The 20,467-nt window shown below is 41.8% G+C and overlaps 1 protein-coding gene across 4 annotated transcripts in view; it reads left to right on the top strand.

Annotated features, from left to right (window-relative positions):
• The first annotated feature begins 290 nt into the window (after nt 1-290).
• Nucleotides 291-20,467, top strand: part of LOC115112841 (regulator of G-protein signaling 17-like) — a 37,775-nt gene continuing 17,598 nt past the window's right edge. For 3 of the 4 annotated variants that reach the window (XR_010461649.1, XM_029639843.2, XM_029639841.2), the window contains exons 1-3: nt 291-466; nt 9,447-9,582; nt 16,075-16,205. Coding sequence is in view for 3 of the 4 variants with exons in the window: in XM_029639843.2 (XP_029495703.1) it covers nt 9,580-9,582; nt 16,075-16,205 (134 nt within the window). In the remaining variant the exon portion in view is untranslated. The other variant, XM_029639844.2, reaches the window with a different exon arrangement.

Raw genomic sequence — 20,467 nt, 5'->3', positions numbered from 1 at the left:
GTTCCAACATACACACACCAAGCCCACTTTTTCCAGTACTTGATAAAGAATTTAAGTAACCACTTATGTTACAAGAAACATGTGATATAACACATGACGTGTCATTCGTCCTCATTTACAAAGTCGCATTTTTTTAACCGGGGACAGTGGCTGTCTATGTGGCAAAGACACTAGGAAACGTACAATAAATGCTTCAATATTACTACCTCCAGCTTTGAAAAATCAGGTAGCAACTCAGTTTTCCCCACCCTGCAGCCTGGCCAGCGTGAGTTGACAGTGACAGCAGCACGCTTGCGCAGTATGTCCACTGGCTCGGAGTCGGTGCTGAAGTTGGGCGGATGGAAGAAAAACACCGCCGATGGAGATTATAAGGCAGGATGCATCTTTACTGTGCGATTTAACAAGCATCAACATAAAACACGTATAAATGAACCACTACAGAATACTGACAACCAGAATTAAAAGGGTAAGATTATGGATATTATTCGTTCTTCTGTTAAATGTCCCACGAGCTAGCACTAGCCATGCTAGTCTCATAGCTAGCTCTTCTTCGCAGCACAGAAAATGAGAGAACGGTCTAATGTTAGCTAGCTATACAGAAATTGGGGGTTATTCTTATTTTTGTTGATGCGACAATAACGCACTATTGTAGTTTTCTATTAGTTTGCATTATCATGCGGTGTCTTGCCAAGCAGAATCAGATTGTCTTTGCAGCTAACGTTACATGCAATGTTTTAGCTAGCTAGTTAGTGCAGAATCACAGCTGCAGATGCTTCGAATCACAGAGAACCACGCACAACACCCCAGGAGCTGCAGGCAAGGACAGCTATGATGCGAATGTTTTAGCAAATTATGGCAAGCATGTGATATGCTGTTAAGTGTATTTAGTTAGCTAGTTCTAAAATGTACGATTTTACCACTGCTCACTAGCTAACTATGTCATACATTTCAATTGGCAGCGAGTCAGTTTACTTGGTATGGCTGAACTAGGCTACCGCTCCAGCCTGCCGTTTTCCATATGGAATATAAGGGGAGAATCTCAATTGGTTGTGAAGAGGGAACTTGGAAACATTAGAAGTCATTAGAAATGACTCCCACTAGCACATCATCAGGCAAATTACCTTTACAGAGGTGGAATGCCAAACTACATGTGTAAAGTGGTAAAAAATAAATGCGGAGGTGTGCTAGACATTTTATTAGATAAAAACAAACCATAAGTAGCATATACTTTTCAAATGTGTATATGCTTTTCTCATTAGAGGAAACAGCTGGCACTGTTTCCGCATGCTAACATTTTAGCATTTGTGGCACAAATCCAATTTAATTCATGGGACCAATATTAGCATTTTTTTCATGTATCATGTCCAAATCACCCGAAAGTACACTACATGACCAAAAGTATGTAGAAACCTGCTCTTAGAACATCTCATTCCAAAATCATGTGCATTAATATGGAATTGGTCCCCAAATTGCTGCTATAAAAGCTTCCTCTTGTCTGGGAATGCTTTCCACTAGATGTTGGAACATTGCTGCAGGGACTTGCTTCCATTCAGCCGCAAGAGCATTAGTGAGGTTGGGCACTGATGTTGGGCGATTAGGCCTGGCTTTCCAATTCATCCCAAATGTGTTTGATGGTCTTCCACACCGATCTCAACAAACCAATTATGTATGGACCTCACTTTGTCATGCTGAAACAGGAAAGGGCCTTCCCCAAACTTTTGTCACAATGTTGGAAGCACAGAATTGTCTAGAATGTCATTGTATGCTGTAGTGTTAAGATTTCCCTTCACTGGAACTAAGGGGCCTAGCCCGAACCATGAGAAACAGCCCCAGACCATTATTCCTCCTCCACCAAACTGTACACTTGGCACAATGTTTTGGGGCAGGTAGTGTTCTCCTGGCATCCCCCAAACTGAGATTTGTCAAACGGACTGCCAGATGATGAAGCGTGATTCATCAATCCAGAGAACACTTTTTCACTGCTCCAGAGACCAATGACAGCGAGCTTTACACCACACCAGCCGACGCTTGGCATTGTGCATGGTAATCTTAGGCTTGTGTGTGGCTGCTCAGCCATGGAAACCACACAGGCTTACAGAATGGGATGCAACCTCCGCACAAGAACTGTACTTCAGGAACCTAATGAAATGACATCGCAGCTGAGCTGCTGTTGCTCCTAGACAATTCACAATAACAGCACTTACAGTTGACCGGGGCAGCTCTAGCAGGGTAGAAATCTGACTGACTTGTTGCAAAGGTGGCATCCTATGACGGTGCCATGTTGAATTCACTGAGCTTTTCAGTAAGGCCATTCTACTGCCAAAGAGGTCCATACAGAAATGGTTTGTTGAGATCATTTTGGAAAACCATCTAACACATTTGGGATGATATAATATGTGTATCTTACGTTGATTGTGAAGCTCCCGAGTGGCGCAGTGGACTAAGGCACTGCATCTCAGTGCTAGAGTAACACACCCTGCATCTCAGTGCTATAGACACCCTTGTTCGATTCCAGGCTGTATCACAACGGCCATGATTGCGAGTCCCATGGGTTGGCGCACAATTGGCCCAGCGTCATCCGGGTTTGGCCGGTGTAGGCCGTCATTGTAAATAGTAATTTGATCTTAACTGACTTGCCTAGTATAATTTAGGTGAAGTATCTCTTTAACAAATTGACAATTGAATTAGATAGAGCACTAGCCTAATCTTTGTATCGGAGCCATTATGGCGACTGTGACCGCATGGGCAGCGACATTGAGGCTACCTCCATTTTTTGAAAGTAGATTTGTGCATTTGAAAAAAGCATAAAGCTAATATTAGTGATTTACCTCCACCTGCAGTGCTGGAAACCAGAAACAAATCTTCTGTATCAGTCATTTACTGTGGCCACTAGATGTCGGTAATATAGCTCAAAGCCATTTACTATCTAGAAAAACCAATTTAAAGAAGGCAATGCTATGATCATTGACTGATCAAACCATAAGAATTAGAGGTTGATCGATCATGATTTTTCAATGCCGATTATTGGGGGACCAAAAAAGCCGATACCTATTAATCGGACGATTTTAAAAAATATATTTTTTATTTGTAATAATGACAATTACAACAATACTGAATGAACACTTATTTTAACTTAATATAATACATCAATTAAATCTATTTAGCCTCAAGTAAATAATGAAACATGTTCAATTTGGTTTAAATAATGCAAAAACAAAGTGTTGGAGAAGTGCAATATGCGCTATGTAAGAAAGCTAACGTTTCAGTTCCTTGCTCAGAACATATGAAAGCTGGTGGTTCCTTTTAACATGAGTCTTCAATATTCCCAGGTAAGAAGTTTTAAGTTGTAGTTATTATAGGAATTATAGGACTATTTCCCTCTATACCATTTGTATTTCATTAACCTTTGACTATTGGATGTTCTTATAGGCACTTTAGTATTGCCAGTGTAACACTATAGCTTCCGTCCCTCTCCTCGCTCCTCCCTGGGTTCGAACCAGCAACACAACGACAACAGCCACCATCGAAGCAGCGTTACCCATACAGAGCACGGGGAACAACCACTAGAAGGCTCAGAGCGAGTGGCGTTTGAAACGCTATTAGCGCGCGCTAACTAGCCTGCCATTTCACTTCGGTTACACCAGCCTCATCTCGGGAGTTGATAGGCTTGAAGTCATAAACAGCTCAAAGCTTGACGCACAACGAAGAGACGTGCAAAACGCACGAAGGTGCTGTTTGAATGAATGTTTACGCGCCTGCGTCTGCCTACCACCGCTCAGTCAGATACTTAGATACTTGTATGGTCAGTCAGATTATATGCAACGCTGGACATGCTAGATAATATCTGGTAATATCATCAACCATGTGTAGTTAACTAGTGATTATGATTAATTGTTTTTCATAAGATTAGTTTAATGCTAGCTAGCATCTTACCTTGGCTTACTGCATTTGCGTAACAGGCAGTCTCCTTGTGGAGTGCAACGAGAGAGAGGCAGGCCGTTATTGCATTGGACTAGTTAACTGTAAGATTGCAAGATTGGATCCCCCGAGCTGACAAGGTGAAAATCTGTCGTTCTGCCCCTGAACAAGGCAGTTAACCCACCGTTCCTAGGCCGTCATTGAAAATAAGAATGTGTTCTTAACTGACTTGCCTAGTTAAATAAAGGTATAAAAAAAATTGCCACCCAAAAATACAGATTTACGATTGTTTGAAAACTTGAAATCGGCCATTCCGATTAGTCGGTCACCCTCAAATAAGAATCCCAACACAGTTAACTACTTTAAAATGATGGCAATGTCCATGCTAAAATTAATTATATCCATCTAGAGTCCTATATATATCTCAATGGTATTGACACTCCTACAATATAGCGACTCCGTTTCTGCGCCACAGAGGATAGAAGGACGGAGGAGCCAAGGAGAGGACGGACTTATGCCCAATTGAGAAAATGCCATAGGCTATCACACAAACAGCCATGATGTAAAATTGCCATGCATTCATTCCAGTCTAGCTATTTAATTGACAGGTACTGTAGTGATGATGGACTATACCGTGTCAATTTCCTGGTGATCATGAAAAATAAAATGTATTTAAAAAAATAAAACAAAGAAAGATCCTTCATGTCTAACTAAATGTTGGAGTACAGACTTTATTTGACCAGTTAAAGTAGAAAAACTGCATGCATTTTGGACATTACGAAGTAGGAGGCCAAGTCTCAAATGTTTTTTCAGTCAGTCATATTTCATGACTTGCCTGAAAGGGCTCCCAGAGCTTGTTTTTCCACTCACAGCTATCCACCAGTGTTTATGAAGTTGTGATGTTAATGAAGTAGGGCTGACCCCATCTAGTCGATTGTTTTAGTTGATAGGCTGTTGGTCAACAGATTTAAAAAAAATAATAATAATAATTACATTAAATTGTAGAATAGACACACTTCTTTTTTTTTCATGGCACATGAGACCCCAGCCTTATTTGTGCTTGGATGGCACAGTCCATCACTCTAAGACTGGCATCTGACAAGTAAGACAGTATTTGCCTTGGCACGCCAAGCAATTTGATAAAGTTGATAAAATAAGTGAAATTGCATTTGTTTAAAAAAAATAGCTACTGCTTTGGACATGACACCTTTTGTAAGTGTATTCCTTAGGCCTACAGTATGTGTGAAGATAATGTGTCTTTGAAATGTCAGGTCAAGTAGAAGGGGATGCACAAGTTGTGTCTAATGCGCTCTCTCCCACCAATTCATTCGCACCAATTCAATTTCATTGTGTGAATTGTATGCTCTTTGATTGTTAGTCTATCAATTCCTCATCACCAGTAGTACATTTACTCTTAATCCCCATTTCCAATCTACAATATTTGTTTGGTTAGGGTCATTTCTGTTAATGCATTCATTATTTTATTATACCAGTATTTTGCGGTTCTCATTGTCGGAGTGGACATGTTTTTTTGCAGAGCTCACAACCTATGCTACACTTGTGATGAACAAGTTTTAGTTTATTTCATTCCATTTACTCATTGTCTTTTGTTTGAAGCGCTCTTGTCAGTGTTGAGCAAGGACACGCACCTGATTTATGCATAGAAGTAGGCATAGGCTACCTAGACTGCGCGCAAATGTATAATTGTGCCCATTTGTGGATCTACTTTTACATTTAGCAGATGCTCTTATTCAGAGCGGTCCTCTATTGGGACTGAGGAGAGTCCTGGGGATGAGTCCTTTGTTGGGACTGAGGAGAGGTCCTGGGGATGTGAGTCCTCTATTGGGACTGAGGAGAGTCCTGGGGATGAGTCCTTTGTTGGGACTGAGGAGAGGTCCTGGGGATGGGAGTCCTCTTGGGACTGAGGAGAGGTCCTGGGGATGTGAGTCCTCTGTTGGGACTGAGGAGAGGTCCTGGGGATGTGAGTCCTCTGTTGGGACTGAGGAGAGGTCCTGGGGATGTGAGTCCTCTGTTGGGACTGAGCAGAGGTCCTGGGGATGTGAGTCATTTGTTGGGACTGAGGAGAGGTCCTGGGGATGTGAGTCCTCTGTTGGGACTGAGGAGAGGTCCTGGGGATGTGAGTCCTCTGTTGGGACTGAGGAGAGGTCCTGGGGATGTGAGTCCTCTGTTGGGACTGAGGAGAGGTCCTGGGGATGTGAGTCCTCTGTTGGGACTGAGGAGAGGTCCTGGGGATGTGAGTCCTCTGTTGTGACTGAGGAGAGGTCCTGGGGATGTGAGTCCTCTGTTGGGACTGAGGAGAGGTCCTGGGGATGTGAGTCCTCTGTTGGGACTGAGGAGAGGTCCTGGGGATGTGAGTCCTCTGTTGGGACTGAGGAGAGGTCCTGGGGATGGGACTGAGGAGAGGTCCTGGGGATGGGACTGAGGAGAGGTCCTGGGGATGGGACTGAGGAGAGGTCCTGGGGATGGGACTGAGGAGAGGTCCTGGGGATGGGACTGAGGAGAGGTCCTGGGGATGGGACTCCGGAGAGGTCCTGGGGATGGGACTGAGGAGAGGTCCTGGGGATGTGCAACAACATGTTATTGTTAGTCGAACATTTTCTTATGCTACCGTTTGGGTAGGCCCACTTTTCACATACAGTACCAGTCAAAAGTTTGGACACCTCATTCCAGGGTTTTTCTTTATTTGTACTATTTTCTACATTGTAGAATAATAGTGAAGACATTAAAACTATGAAATAACACTTATGGAATCATGTTGTAACCAAAAAAGTGTTAAACAAATTAAAATATATTTTCTATTTGAGATTCTTCAAAGTAGCAACCATGTGCCTTGATGGCCGCTTTGCACACTCTTGGCATTCTCTCAACCAGCTTCATGAGGTAGTCGCCTGGAATGCATTTCAATAAACAGGTGTGCTTTGTGGAATTTCTTTCCTTCTTTATGCGTTTGAGCCAATCAGTTGTATTGTGACAAGGTAAGGTTGGTATACAGAAGATAGCCCTATTTGGTAAAATACCAATTCCATATTATGGCAAGAACAGCTCAAATAAGCAAAGTGAAATGACAGTCCATTGCTTTAAGTCATGAAGGTCTGTCAATCCGGAAAATTTCAAGTGAAGTCGCAAAAACCATCATGCGCCATGATGAAACTGGCGCTCATGAGGACTGCCACAGGAAAGGAAGACCTGGAGTTACCTCTGCTGCAGAGGATAAGTTCAATAGAGTTACCAGCCTCAGAAATTGCAGCCCAAATAAATGCATCGCAGAGTTCAATTAACAGACACACCTCAACATCAACTGTTCAGAGGAGACTGCGTGAATCAGGCATTCATGGTTGAATTGCTGCAAAGAAGCCACTACTAAAGGACACCAATTAGAAGAAGAGGCTTGCTTGGGCCAAGAAACATGAGCAATGGACATTCGACCAGTAAAAATGTGTCCTTTGGTCTGAGTCTAAATTTGAGATGTTTGGTTCCAACCGCTGTGTCTTTGTGAGACGCAGAGTAGGTGAACGGAGGATCTTCGTATGTGTGGTTCCCTCCATGAAGCATGAAGGAAGAGGTGTGGGGGTGCTTTGCTGTTGACACTGTCTGTGATTTACTTAGAATTCAAGGCACACTTATCTAGTATGGCTACCACAGCATCCTGCAGCGATACACCATCCCATCTGGTTTGCGCTTAGTGTGACTGTCATTTGTTTTTCAACTGGACAACAACCTCAAGGCTGTGTAAAGGCTATTTTACCAAGAAGGAGAGTGATGGAGTGCTGCATCAAATGACCTAGCCTCCACAATCACCCGACCTCAACCCAATTGAGATGGTTTGGGATCAATTGGACTACAGAGTGAAGGAAAAGCAGCCAAAAAATGCTCAGCATATGTGGGAACTCCTTCAAGAATGTTGGATAAGCATTCCAGGTGACTACCTCATGAAGCTGGTTGAGAGAATGCCAAGAGTATGCAAAGCTGTCAAGGCAAACAATGGCTACTGTGAAGAATCTCAAATAGAAAATATATTTAGATTTGTTTAACAATTTTTTGGTAACTGTTATTTAATAGTTTTGATGTCTTCATTAGTATTCTACAATGTAGAAAATAGTAAAAAATAAAGAACAACCCTTGAATGAGTAGGTGTGTCCAAACTTTTGACTGGTACTGTATGCCTATTTTTTTGTTTATTGGATAGGACCTGAAGTATAGAGGAGAGGGTGCTGAAATAGCAGTGGGCCAGATTGGAGGAGAGGGTGCTGAAATAGCAGTGGGCCAGATTGGAGGAGAGGGTGCTGAAATAGCAGTGGGCCAGATTGGAGGAGAGGGTGCTGAAATGGCAGTGGGCCAGATTGGAGGGGAGGGTGCTGAAATAGCAGTGGGACAGATTATAGGGTACTATACAGAGGATCAGAAATAGCAGTGGGCCAGATTGGAGGAGAGGGTGCTGAAATAGCAGTAGGCCAGATTGGAGGGTACTATACAGAGGATCAGAAATAGCAGTGGGCCAGATTGGAGGAGAGGGTGCTGAAATAGCAGTAGGCCAGATTGGAGGGTACTATACAGAGGATCAGAAATAGCAGTGGGCCAGATTGGAGGAGAGGGTGCTGAAATAGCAGTAGGCCAGATTGGAGGGTACTATACAGAGGATCAGAAATAGCAGTGGGACAGATTGGAGGAGAGGGTGCTGAAATAGCAGTGGGACAGATTGGAGGAGAGGGTGCTGAAATAGCAGTGGGACAGATTGGAGGAGAGGGTGCTGAAATAGCAGTGGGCCAGATTATAGGGTACTATACAGAGGGTCTGAAATAGCAGTGGGACAGATTGGAGGAGAGGGTGCTGAAATAGCAGTGGGACAGATTGAAATTCCTAGGCCAGTAGACCCTTTTTCCTGACAGAGTTAACTTTGACTTGTAAGTATATGGAATAAAGTGTTTATTGTGAACCTCCTGATCCTCTGTATAGTACTCTGCCTTGCTGAGGTCTGTCAGTGGCTCTCCCCAGGCCATGTTAGGAAGCAGATGAGAAAGGATCTCTGTAGTTGTCATGGATATGACCATCTAGACCTCTTCAGTCATGTGTTTGCAGTAGTTCTGCAGTATAGGCCCAGGCTATAGCTAGCCTAAAACTGTGAAACACAACTCGCATGTGAGAACAGTCACTTTTGAAAACTGTTAGACTATTGCCTCCATTATGCACAGTTTCATTTTTGGATTTGTGGTGGAGTTCATCAACACAGAGTGAAAAGTAGGCCTAATGCAGGGGTGGCAAACTCAAATCCTGGAGGGCCATGTTTCCACTTTTTTATTTTATTTTTATTTTTAACCAATTAAGACCTAGACTACTAGGTGAAGGGAGTTCCTAACTAATCAATGACCTTAATTAATCAATCACCTGCAGACACATGGTCCTCCAGGAATTGAGTTTGACACTCCTGGCCTAATGGTCAAAGATTAATATAAACCTACTATCTGTCTGTACAATATTACTATGCACTGTATTTCTGTTCTTTTTCTCAGATGGTATATTTTTGCTCCCCTTGCACGCAACACTGCAAATGGTCCACCCACTGAGTCCCTGAGCTCTGCTGAGACCCAGGGCGGAGACTGCTGTCCTCCTCATCCCTCCTCACCACCTGGCCCTCCATCAGTGATGGTGAGAACAACGATACTACTCTGTAGACACACCCTAGTGCTTTACTTCTGAACCCACCCAAGTTCAACCAACCATTTACCTCAGCGCCATGACTCTCCTGCCGTGTCTGTCTGTGGAAACAACTGACTAATTCTCATGGTAGGTTACTTAGGGCAGAGTTCCATGTCCTTATAGTAGTGAATGTGAATGCTAAGTTTCATCCTACATATATCTGTCCACCATTTAAGGAAATTCAGTATGCTCCTATTTGAATTCTCAAAATTCTATTCAGCTGTATGCATCTGAAAGACTACTATAAATTGCTCTGGAATAGTGTTTGCAGTATGGGTAGAAACTGGAGAGTGGCATGAGGGCCGGGACCCTTGGAGGCTGCTTTAGATCGGCCCTATTAATTAAGCCTACAGTACCCTATTAACCCTATTAAGTCTACATTACCCTGCTAAGCCTATTAACCCTATTAAGTCTACATTACCCTGCTAAGCCTATTAACCCTATTAAGCCTACATTACCCTGCTAAGCCTATTAAGCCTACATTACCCTGCTAAGCCTATTAACCCTAATAAGCCTACATTACCCTGCTAAGCCTATTAACCCTATTAAGCCTACATTACCCTGCTAAGCCTATTAACCCTATTAACCTACATTACCCTGCTAAGCCTATTAAGCCTACATTACCCTGCTAAGCCTATTAACCCTATTAAGCCTACATTACCCTGCTAAGCCTATTAACCCTATTAAGCCTACATTACCCTGCTAAGCCTATTAACCCTATTAAGCCTACATTACCCTGCTAAGCCTATTAACCCTATTAAGCCTACATTACCCTGCTAAGCCTATTAACCCTATTAAGCCTACATTACCCTGCTAAGCCTATTAAGCCTACATTACCCTGCTAAGCCTATTAACCCTATTAAGCCTACATTACACTGCTAAGCCTATTAACCCTATTAAGTCTACATTACCCTGCTAAGCCTATTAACCATATTAAGTCTACATTACCCTGCTAAGCCTATTAACCCTATTAAGCCTACATTACCCTGCTAAGCCTATTAACCCTATTAAGCCTACATTACCCTGCTAAGCCTATTAAGCCTACATTACCCTGCTAAGCCTATTGACCCGATTAAGCTTACATTACCCTGCTAAGCCTATTAAGCCTACATTACCCTGCTAAGCCTATTAAGCCTACATTACCCTGCTAACCCTATTAAGCCTACATTACCCTGCTAAGCCTATTAACCCTATTAAGCCTACATTACCCTGCTAAGCCTATTAACCCTATTAAGCTTACATTACCCTGCTAAGCCTATTAACCCTATTAAGCCTACATTACCCTGCTAAGCCTATTAACCATATTAAGCCTACATTATCCTGCTAAGCCTATTAACCCTATTAACCTACATTACCCTGCTAAGCCTATTGAGTCTACATTACCCTGCTAAGCCTATTGAGTCTACATTACCCTACTAAGCCTATTGGGTCTACATTACCCTACTAAGCCTATTGGGTCTACATTACCCTGCTAGCCCAATTACGCCTATAGTGCCCTACTAACCATATTAAGCCAACATTAACCAAATAGCCCCGTTTTTAAGCCTTCATTACCTCAAATGTAAGATGCAGGCCTGGCTAGGATCACCAGCTGTTAATGAGTAAATTAGCTTTAGATTTAAAAATATAATCATATTTGCCATTGAACAAAATAATTTGTGCTGCTATGAGCGACCAGTACTGAGAGCACACTATTAAGGAATGGCAACCACAAAATGCTTTCTGGGTCTTCCCACTGAAACAACCCCAACCAAGGCCCATTGAGGAAAGTAAGTCCAATATCCCTCTTCTGCTGTATTTTGTACTTAGAGCTGGGAGATATGGACAACAAATATACCCTTTTTTTTTTGCGATAACTATAATTCAGCAATAATTTACTATACCATTTTTTTTGGGGTGGGGGGGGTGCTTAAGCTGGGCAATATGGACAAAAAAAATTATTGTGATAAAGGTTACTATTTGGCTCGATAACAATGCAACGATATAACAATCAGTATATTAATGGACCGTTACCTTACATTAGCGGCAGGGCTCAAGACAAAAGTTTTCAGTGCCAAGTAAGATAACAGATGGTAGCCTCAAAGTTAGCTATTTCATGTAACATATCCAGGGAAATCAGGATTTGTTTCGATGTGCAACCTGTCAAAAATAGGATCCAGAATTAGAATATTTAATTTCTGGTTCTATAGAGAATTTGCCAACCTCTTTGTCGTTATTGGCCTAAAGGTTGTTTTATTCACCACCTGAAGAAGGGGGAACTCAACACTTATCTAGACTGCTAACTCTGAATATGATATTGTTGCTGTATAGACATGTAGGCTAATTGATTAATCAATCAGTAAATGATTAATGGGGCTAATGTCCTACAAAAACGTTGTAGGACTGCATCTCTCCCTACACTGTGTGCACAAGGGGAGGGGGAGGGGGAGTGAGAGTAGCTCTCACACAGCAGCCAACAGCGAAACAGGCACAGGCAGATACTCTCATAGCAGGAATCAACATAATGCATAAGTTATTACTTTTGACCAAATAATGGTTTTCGAAAAATCTATAAGAATGTTGTGTACGAAAATCACTCAAACGTTTGCGACGTACGCAAAATGAGGAAGGCAATGTTAGTGTCGGTAATTTTCTCTTTATCGTCCTATAGCAAGATCAAAGACAGTACATTTCCCAAATGGCTAATGAAATATAAATTCTCATCACTGTAGTTTGACAGTAGAAATACAGTAAAAAATTCATCCTGGCCAAAATGTGATGGAGTTGCAGAATGAAAAGGAGGTTCTTTGGCTAAGCCTATATTTGTGTTTCCACATGGAGAGTTTATTTGCATTTCTTTTCAGTGGCGTGGACATGTCCCCAGCTAGAACAAAGGTGTTTGTCACTGTATTTTGCATCAATGTGCATGTTTTCCACCGGTGGAAGGTGAATAACCGATGGCTGCTCAAGTGGTCAACTCAGGATTTGCATATTTGGCCTGTTGGTCCATGTATCATCATGGATGTTAAAGTTTAGGCTACTCAGAGAGACAGGAAACCTCCTCACTGATCATTGATAGTGTCCATAAATAAGGAGCAAAAGTTGAATGATGACTTTGCAGGTAAGATGATCCTTTATTTAATAGTTTTTGGATTCAAATGAGGGCAGAGAGGAAATGTCTTTTTAAAGGTTAGCCTAAATATATCATCTCTATTACTACTTGGGGCTCGTGCTCCACACCCAGATTATGATTATTATAATTATAATCTGTTCTTTGGGATTGATTTGAAACCAGCATTATTGTACCATTCAGCACAAGGATGTTAATAATAGTGGTGATTGTACCAGAATGTTTTCATTGTTGGCTCACGTCTTTTTACGTTTGCTCGTCTTATTTACTAGGGATGTTCCCAATAGGCTCCTAATTGTTTTTGGTTGTTTGACCGAATGTGCTTGATAGGAAGTAAAACATTTGACTTTGTATCCTACTTTTTTTGGCTCTCACAATGGAGATATTCAAATCAAATTGTATTTGTCACATGCGCCGAATACAACAGGTGTAGGTAGACCTTACCGTGAAATGCTTACTTAAAATCCCTTAACCAACAATGCAGTTCAAGAAATAGAGTATAAAAAAATATTTACTAAATAAACTAATGTAAAAAAAAAAATAAAAAAAACATTAACTTTTTTTTTTATCAATCAAGAAGTAACACAATAAATGTACATAACAATTACAAGGCTATATACAGGGGGTACGGGTACCAAGTCAATGTGCGGGGGTACAGGTTAGTGGAGGTCATTTGTAAAGTGACTATGCATAGATGATAAACAGCGAGTCGCAGCAATGTAAAAATAAATGGGGGGGGGGTCAGTCAATGTAAATAGTCTGGGTGGATTCATATTTCAGCAGTCTTATGGCTTGGGGGTAGAAGCTGTTAAGAAGCCTTTTGATTCTAGACTTGGTGCTCCGGTACCACTTGCCATGAGGTAGCCCATAGAACAGTCTATGACTTTGGGGACTGGAGTTGTTAACTTTTTGGGCTTCCTCTGACACCGCCCAGTATATATGTCCTGGATGTCAGGAAGCTTGCCCCCAGTGATGTACAGGGCCATACGCACTACCCTCTGTAGTGCCTTAGTCAGATGCCGAGCAGTTGCAATCCTAGGTGGTGATGCAACCGGTCAGGATGCTCTCGATGGTTCAGCTGTAGACCTTTGGGACTCATGCCAAGTCTTTTCAGTCTCCTGAGGAGGAATAGGTTTTGTTGTGCCCTCTTCACAGCTGTCTTGGTGTGTTTGGACCAACTTAGTTTGTTGGTGATGTGGACAACAAGGAACTTGAAACTCTTGACCTGCTCCACTACAACCCCGACGATGTTAATGTTCGGCCCTCCTTTTCCTATAGTCCACGATCAGCTCCTTCGTCTTGCTCACATTGAGAGCGAGGTTGTTGTCCTGGCACCACACTGCCAGGTCTCATCGTTGTCGGTGATCAGGCCTACCACTGTTGTGTCGTCAGCAAATTGAATGATGGTGTTGGAGTCGTGCTTGGCCATGCAGTCGTGGGTGAACAGGGAGTACAGGAGGGGACTAAGCCCAAGTGTTAAGGACCAGCGTGGCAGATTTGTTGTTACCTACCCTTATCACCTGGGGGCGGCCCGTCAGGAAGTCCAGGATCAAGTTGCAGATGGAGGTGTTTAGTCCCAGGATCCTTAGCTTAGTGATGAGCTTTGTGGGCACTATGGTGTTGAACGCTGAGCTGTAGTCCATTTCACACAGCTATTGCGGTGCAACCTTTTAGGCTAGCTTGTTTTCTTCCCCATTACTCACATATAGGCCTAGTAGGCTATAGAGCCCTCAAACTACACCTTGGAATTCAAAGCCAGTTCCACTGCATTTTTTTCCCATTGTTCCCCTCTAATCAGGGTCTGATTTAGACCTGGGACACCAGGTGGGTGCAATTCATTATCAGGTTGGCTCCGGACTTCGTAAGGTAAGTATTGAAAACCCTTTCTCCACATATAGACCTAGTAAGCTATAGACCTTCTAGTCACATACAGGCCTTGTAAGCTATATAACCTTTACTCACATATAGACCTAGTAAGCTATACACCCTTTACTCACATATAGACCTAGTAGGCTATACACCCTTTACTCACATATAGACCTAGTAGGCTATACACCCTTTACTCACATATAGACCTAGTAGGCTATACACCCTTTACTCGCATTTATTTGTAAGTCGCTCTGGATAAGAGCGTCTGCTAAATGACTTAAATGTAAATGTAAATGTAGTAGGCTATACACCCTTTACTCGCATTTAGACCTAGTAGGCTATACACCCTTTACTCGCATATAGACCTAGTAGGCTATACACCCTTTACTCGCATATAGACCTAGTAGGCTATACACCCTTTACTCGCATATAGATCTAGTAGGCTATACACCCTTTACTCGCATATAGACCTAGTAGGCTATATAACCTTTACTCACATATAGACCTAGTAGGCTATACACCCTTTACTCACATATAGACCTAGTAGGCTATACACCCTTTACTCACATATAGACCTAGTAGGCTATACACCCTTTACTCACATATAGACCTAGTAGGCTATACACCCTTTACTCACATATAGACCTAGTAGGCTATACACCCTTTACTCGCATTTAGACCTAGTAGGCTATACACCCTTTACTCGCATTTAGACCTAGTAGGCTATACACCCTTTACTCACATATAGACCTAGTAGGCAATACACCCTTTACTCGCATATAGACCTAGTAGGCTATACACCCTTTACTCGCATATAGACCTAGTAGGCTATACACCCTTTACTCGCATATAGATCTAGTAGGCTATACACCCTTTACTCGCATATAGACCTAGTAGGCTATATAACCTTTACTCACATATAGACCTAGTAGGCTATACACCCTTTACTCGCATATAGACCTAGTAGGCTATACACCCTTTACTCACATATAGACCTAGTAGGCTATATAACCTTTACTCACATGCAGGCTTAGTAAACTCTAGACAGTACCTCCTTGTCATTGTGGAAGTACAGAACATTATTCTTTGCTCATGGTCACGTCTTTGCATGTGGAGGTAGTGTCAATGATATACTTACATTCTTATACTTACTTGCCTAGTGTAATTTAGGTGAACAGCCTGGAAAGCCTGGATTCGAACCAGGGACTGTAGTGGCGCCTCTTGCACTGAGATGCAGTGCCTTAGACCGTTGTGTATCTATTTAACTGTACTGGAATGCTTAAAAGGCCGCTAAAATGTTCAATATCGTTATCGGGGGGTTTGGCAAGGAAAATATTGGATATCAGTATCGGCCAAAAATGTGATATCAGTGCATCACTATCCCTAACCAATGTTGTGATATTCATCCATCTATGAGGAAGATAGGATTGTCCCTAACCAACTTGTTTGGGTTTCCTCCACAGCCCCGAAGTTTAAGCGGAGTTGACATGAGAAAACGGCAGCAGCCACACATTGAAGGACGTCCCCAGGCGCCTGGCCACCCACGACCCAACAACTGCTGCATGTGCTGGTGTGGTTGTTGTAAATGCCTCTGGTACGTCAAACCTCCCTTTCTGGTTTCTGTCCCCATGTCTCCTCCATTTTCAATAGGTCATGGTTCTCCAAATAACCTGAAGTCCTTGCTATAGACTGAATAAGAAACATTACTTTCATGACCACATCCCTTTCAACCTCACTCTAAAAATGTTTTGATATAAGTGGGGGAAGAGTAGTGTAAACTAGAGGGAATTGTCCCCCCTTTAAGTCAAAATGACCAATATTCATACATTATTGCCTTTATCCACCCAGTATTTAGGCCAATCACATTGTGTAGAGATCAAGGTAATGAATGCTGAAATACTGTAGGTATTTTTCCGCTCAGTGTTTTCAGTACTATGGGTGCATAAACAATGTTTCAGACCAATTATCTGCTGCATGGGGAAATAATTTAATAAGACACTCCTATATACTACTGCTTACTAGGGCCGGGAATTGCCAGGGCCCTCACGATACGATATTATCGCTCTACTTAGGTGCCGATACGATACTGTATTTATTGCGACTCACGGTACTGTATGTATTGTTATTCATACGATTCTATAGGTTGCGACTTTTACGATTCTATGTACAGTACCAGTCAAAAGTTTAACTATTTTCTACATTGTAGAATAATAGTGAAGAGTATGAAATGACACATATGGAATCATATAGTAACCAAAAAAGTGTTAAACAAATCAAAACATATATTTTAGATTCTTCGAAGTTCCACCCTTTGCCTTGATGACAGATTTGCACACTCTCGCCATTCTTTCAACCAGCTTCACCTGGAATGCTTTTCCAACCGCCTTGTTCCCACATATGCTGAGCTATTCCTTCATTCTGCGGTCCAACTCATCCCAAACCATCTTTTTGTTTTTTTGTTGTTGAATTTGACCCCTTTTTCTCCCCAATTTCGTGGTATCCAATTGTTTTAGTAGCTACTATCTTGTCTCATCGCTACAACTCCCATACGGGCTCGGGAGAGACGAAGGTTGGAAGTCACGCGTCCTCCGATACACGACCCAACCAAGCCGCACTGCTTCTTAACCTCTAGTGACACCCCGTGAACGGGACCGTTGTCATCTGACACTAATTAGCATAACGCAACGGACATAAATATTCATATTCATGAAAATCACAAATGAAATATATTGAGACACAGCTTAGCCTTTTGTTAATCACCCTGTCATCTCAGATTTCCAAAATCTGCTTTACAGCCAAAGCTAGACAAGTATTTGTGTAAGTTTATCGATAGCCTAGCATAGCATTTTGTCCAGCTAGCAGCAGGTAACTTGGTCACGGAAATCAGAAAAGCAATCAAATTAAATCGTTTACCTTTGATGAGCTTCGGATGTTTTCACTCATGAGACTCCCAGTTAGATAGCAAATGTTCCTTTTTTCCCAAAATATTATTTTTGTAGTCGAAATAGCTCCGTTTGTTCTTCACGTTTGGCTGAGAAATCGCCCGGAAATTGCAGTCACCAAAACGACTAAAAATATTCAAAATTAGCTCCATAATATCGACAGAAACATGGCAAACGTTGTTTATAATCAATCCTCAAGGTGTTTTTCAAATAACTATTCGATAATATATCAACCGGGACTGGTGGCTTCTTAGTAGGAGAGAGAGAAACAATGGCCGCATTTGTCCTTTACGCACCAAACACTGAGAGATTTCAGCTGACCACTGACGCAATGTTGACGTTCAGGCTCATTTTCAAAATAAAAGCCTGAAACTATGTATTGTGACACTAGACACATTAGGGAAGCCATAGAAAAAGGAATCTGGTTGATATCTCATTCACTGCTCAATAGGGACGCATAGGAACGCAGAGCCTTCTAAATAAGAGTCCCTTCCTGTTTGGATTTTTCTCAGGCTTTCGCCTGCAACATCAGTTCTGTTATACTCACAGACAATATTTTTACAGTTTTGGAAACTTTAGAGTGTTTTCTATCCTAAGCTGTCAATTATATGCATATTCTAGCATCTTGTCCTGACAAAATATCCCGTTTAGTACGGGAACGTTATTTTTCCAAAAATGAAAATAGGTTAGTGCGCCACTGTGCCCGGCCTGCCACAGGAGTCGCTGGTGCCCAATGAAACAAGGACATCCCTACTGGCCAAGCCCTCCCTAACCCGGACGACGCTAGGCCAATTGTGCGTCGCCGCACGGACCTCACTGTCGCGGCCGGTTACGATAGAGCCTGGGCGCGAACCCAGAGTCTCTGATGGCACAGCTGGCGCTGCAGTACAGCACCCTTAACCACTGCACCACCCGAGAGTCCATCCCAAACAATCTTAATTGAGTTCAGGTCTGTTGATTGTGGAGGCCAGGTCATCTGATGCAGCACTCAATCACTCTCCTTGGTCAAAAAGCCCTTACACAGCCTGGAGGTGTGTTGGGTCATTGTCCTGTTGAAAAACAAATGACAGTTCCACTAAGCGCAAACCAGATGGGATGGTGTATTGCTGCAGAATGCTGTGGTAGTCATGCTCGTTAAGTGTGCCTTGAAGGCAAAGGGTGGCTACTTTGAAGAATCTCAAATATGTATTTTGATTTGTTTAACACATTATTTGTTATGTGTTATTTCATAGTTTTCATGGGGTCACTATTATTCTACAATATAGAAAATAGTAAAAATAAAGAAAAACCCTTGAATAAGTAGGTGTGTCAACTTTTGACTGGTACTGTATATTGTGATCCGATATTGGGATTTCTGTTCCAAACATATTGCTCACTGTGTGTCTGCTGCAGGGAGACGAGAGATATGTTGTCCACAAATAATATTGCAATATGTAACTCGTTTTTTTTTTACCATCACTAATGCTTAATACTCTTCCTCTTTCTGTGGAGCTAATGTGAATTGAACATTGTACATTTTACTGGACATCATTGGTTGTAGTTTGCACATCATCCCATTATTGTATTCATAAGCCGTCCTTTTCATTTACATAACGGGAGTGAAGCTTACGATGACAAAATCAGCAAACAGTAATTTAATATATTTGCAAACTGATCAAAGGTTATAAACAAAGCTCTAAGACTACAAATGATATAATATTTGATATCATATTTTAGGGCTTAGAATAAGTCTGTTCTCATATTAGTCTGGAGTAATACATCCATGATCTATTGTGAAGACTCTGGGGTTTTGAGAAACTCTTTGATGTCCTGGATGTAGAGGGAATATGTCATGTGTTTGGAGGCAACTAATGTTTGGAACACAACTTCTGAGATTTCTGACAGTCAGTTGCATTGCACATTGTCCCTAGTGTGCATTACTGACCTGAGAAAGGCAAAGGCAGAACGACTTGAGAAACACTATCGTTTTGAAACTGTCATTCTACACATCAGGACAAGTTATATGGACCTCCTGTCCATATAATTATGATCCAAAAGGATCCTAGATTTGCACACCTGCACTAAGACGCTTCAATGGGAAGCGGTACTCAATGCGGAGATGGGCTACTATAAGGATGTGTTATGCTATAAGGATGTGTTATGCTATAAGGATGTGTTATGCTATAAGGATGTGTTATGCTATAAGGATGTGTTATGCTATAAGGCTACTATAAGGATGTGTTATGCTATAAGGATGTGTTATCCTATAAGGATGTGTTATGCTATAAGGATGTGTTATGCTATAAGGATGTGTTATGCTATAAGGATGTGTTATGCTATAAGGATGTGTTATGCTAGAAGGCTGCTATAAGGATGTGTTATGCTATAAGGCTACTATAAGGATGTGTTATGCTATAAGGCTACTATAAGGATGTGTTATGCTATAAGGCTACTATAAGGATGTGTTATGCTATAAGGCTACTATAAGGATGTGTTATGCTGTAAGGATGTGTTATGCTATAAGGATGTGTTATGCTATAAGGATGTGTTATGCTATAAGGATGTGTTATGCTATAAGGCTACTATAAGGATGTGTTATGCTATAAGGATGTGTTATGCTATAAGGATGTGTTATGCTATAAGGATGTGTTATGCTATAAGGATGTGTTATGCTATAAGGCTACTATAAGGATGTGTTATGCTATAAGGATGTGTTATGCTGTAAGGATGTGTTATGCTATAAGGCTACTATAAGGATGTGTTATGCTATAAGGATGTGTTATGCTATAAGGCTACTATAAGGATGTGTTATGCTATAAGGATGTGTTATGCTATAAGGCTACTATAAGGATGTGTTATGCTATAAGGATGTGTTATGCTATAAGGCTACTATAAGGATGTGTTATGCTATAAGGATGTGTTATGCTATAAGGCT

Source organism: Oncorhynchus nerka, linkage group LG28 (assembly GCF_034236695.1).
Source record: "Oncorhynchus nerka isolate Pitt River linkage group LG28, Oner_Uvic_2.0, whole genome shotgun sequence".
NCBI lineage: Eukaryota > Metazoa > Chordata > Actinopteri > Salmoniformes > Salmonidae > Oncorhynchus > Oncorhynchus nerka.
Note: the sequence above shows the minus strand (reverse complement) of the source record. Positions and strands in the feature narration are given on the sequence as shown.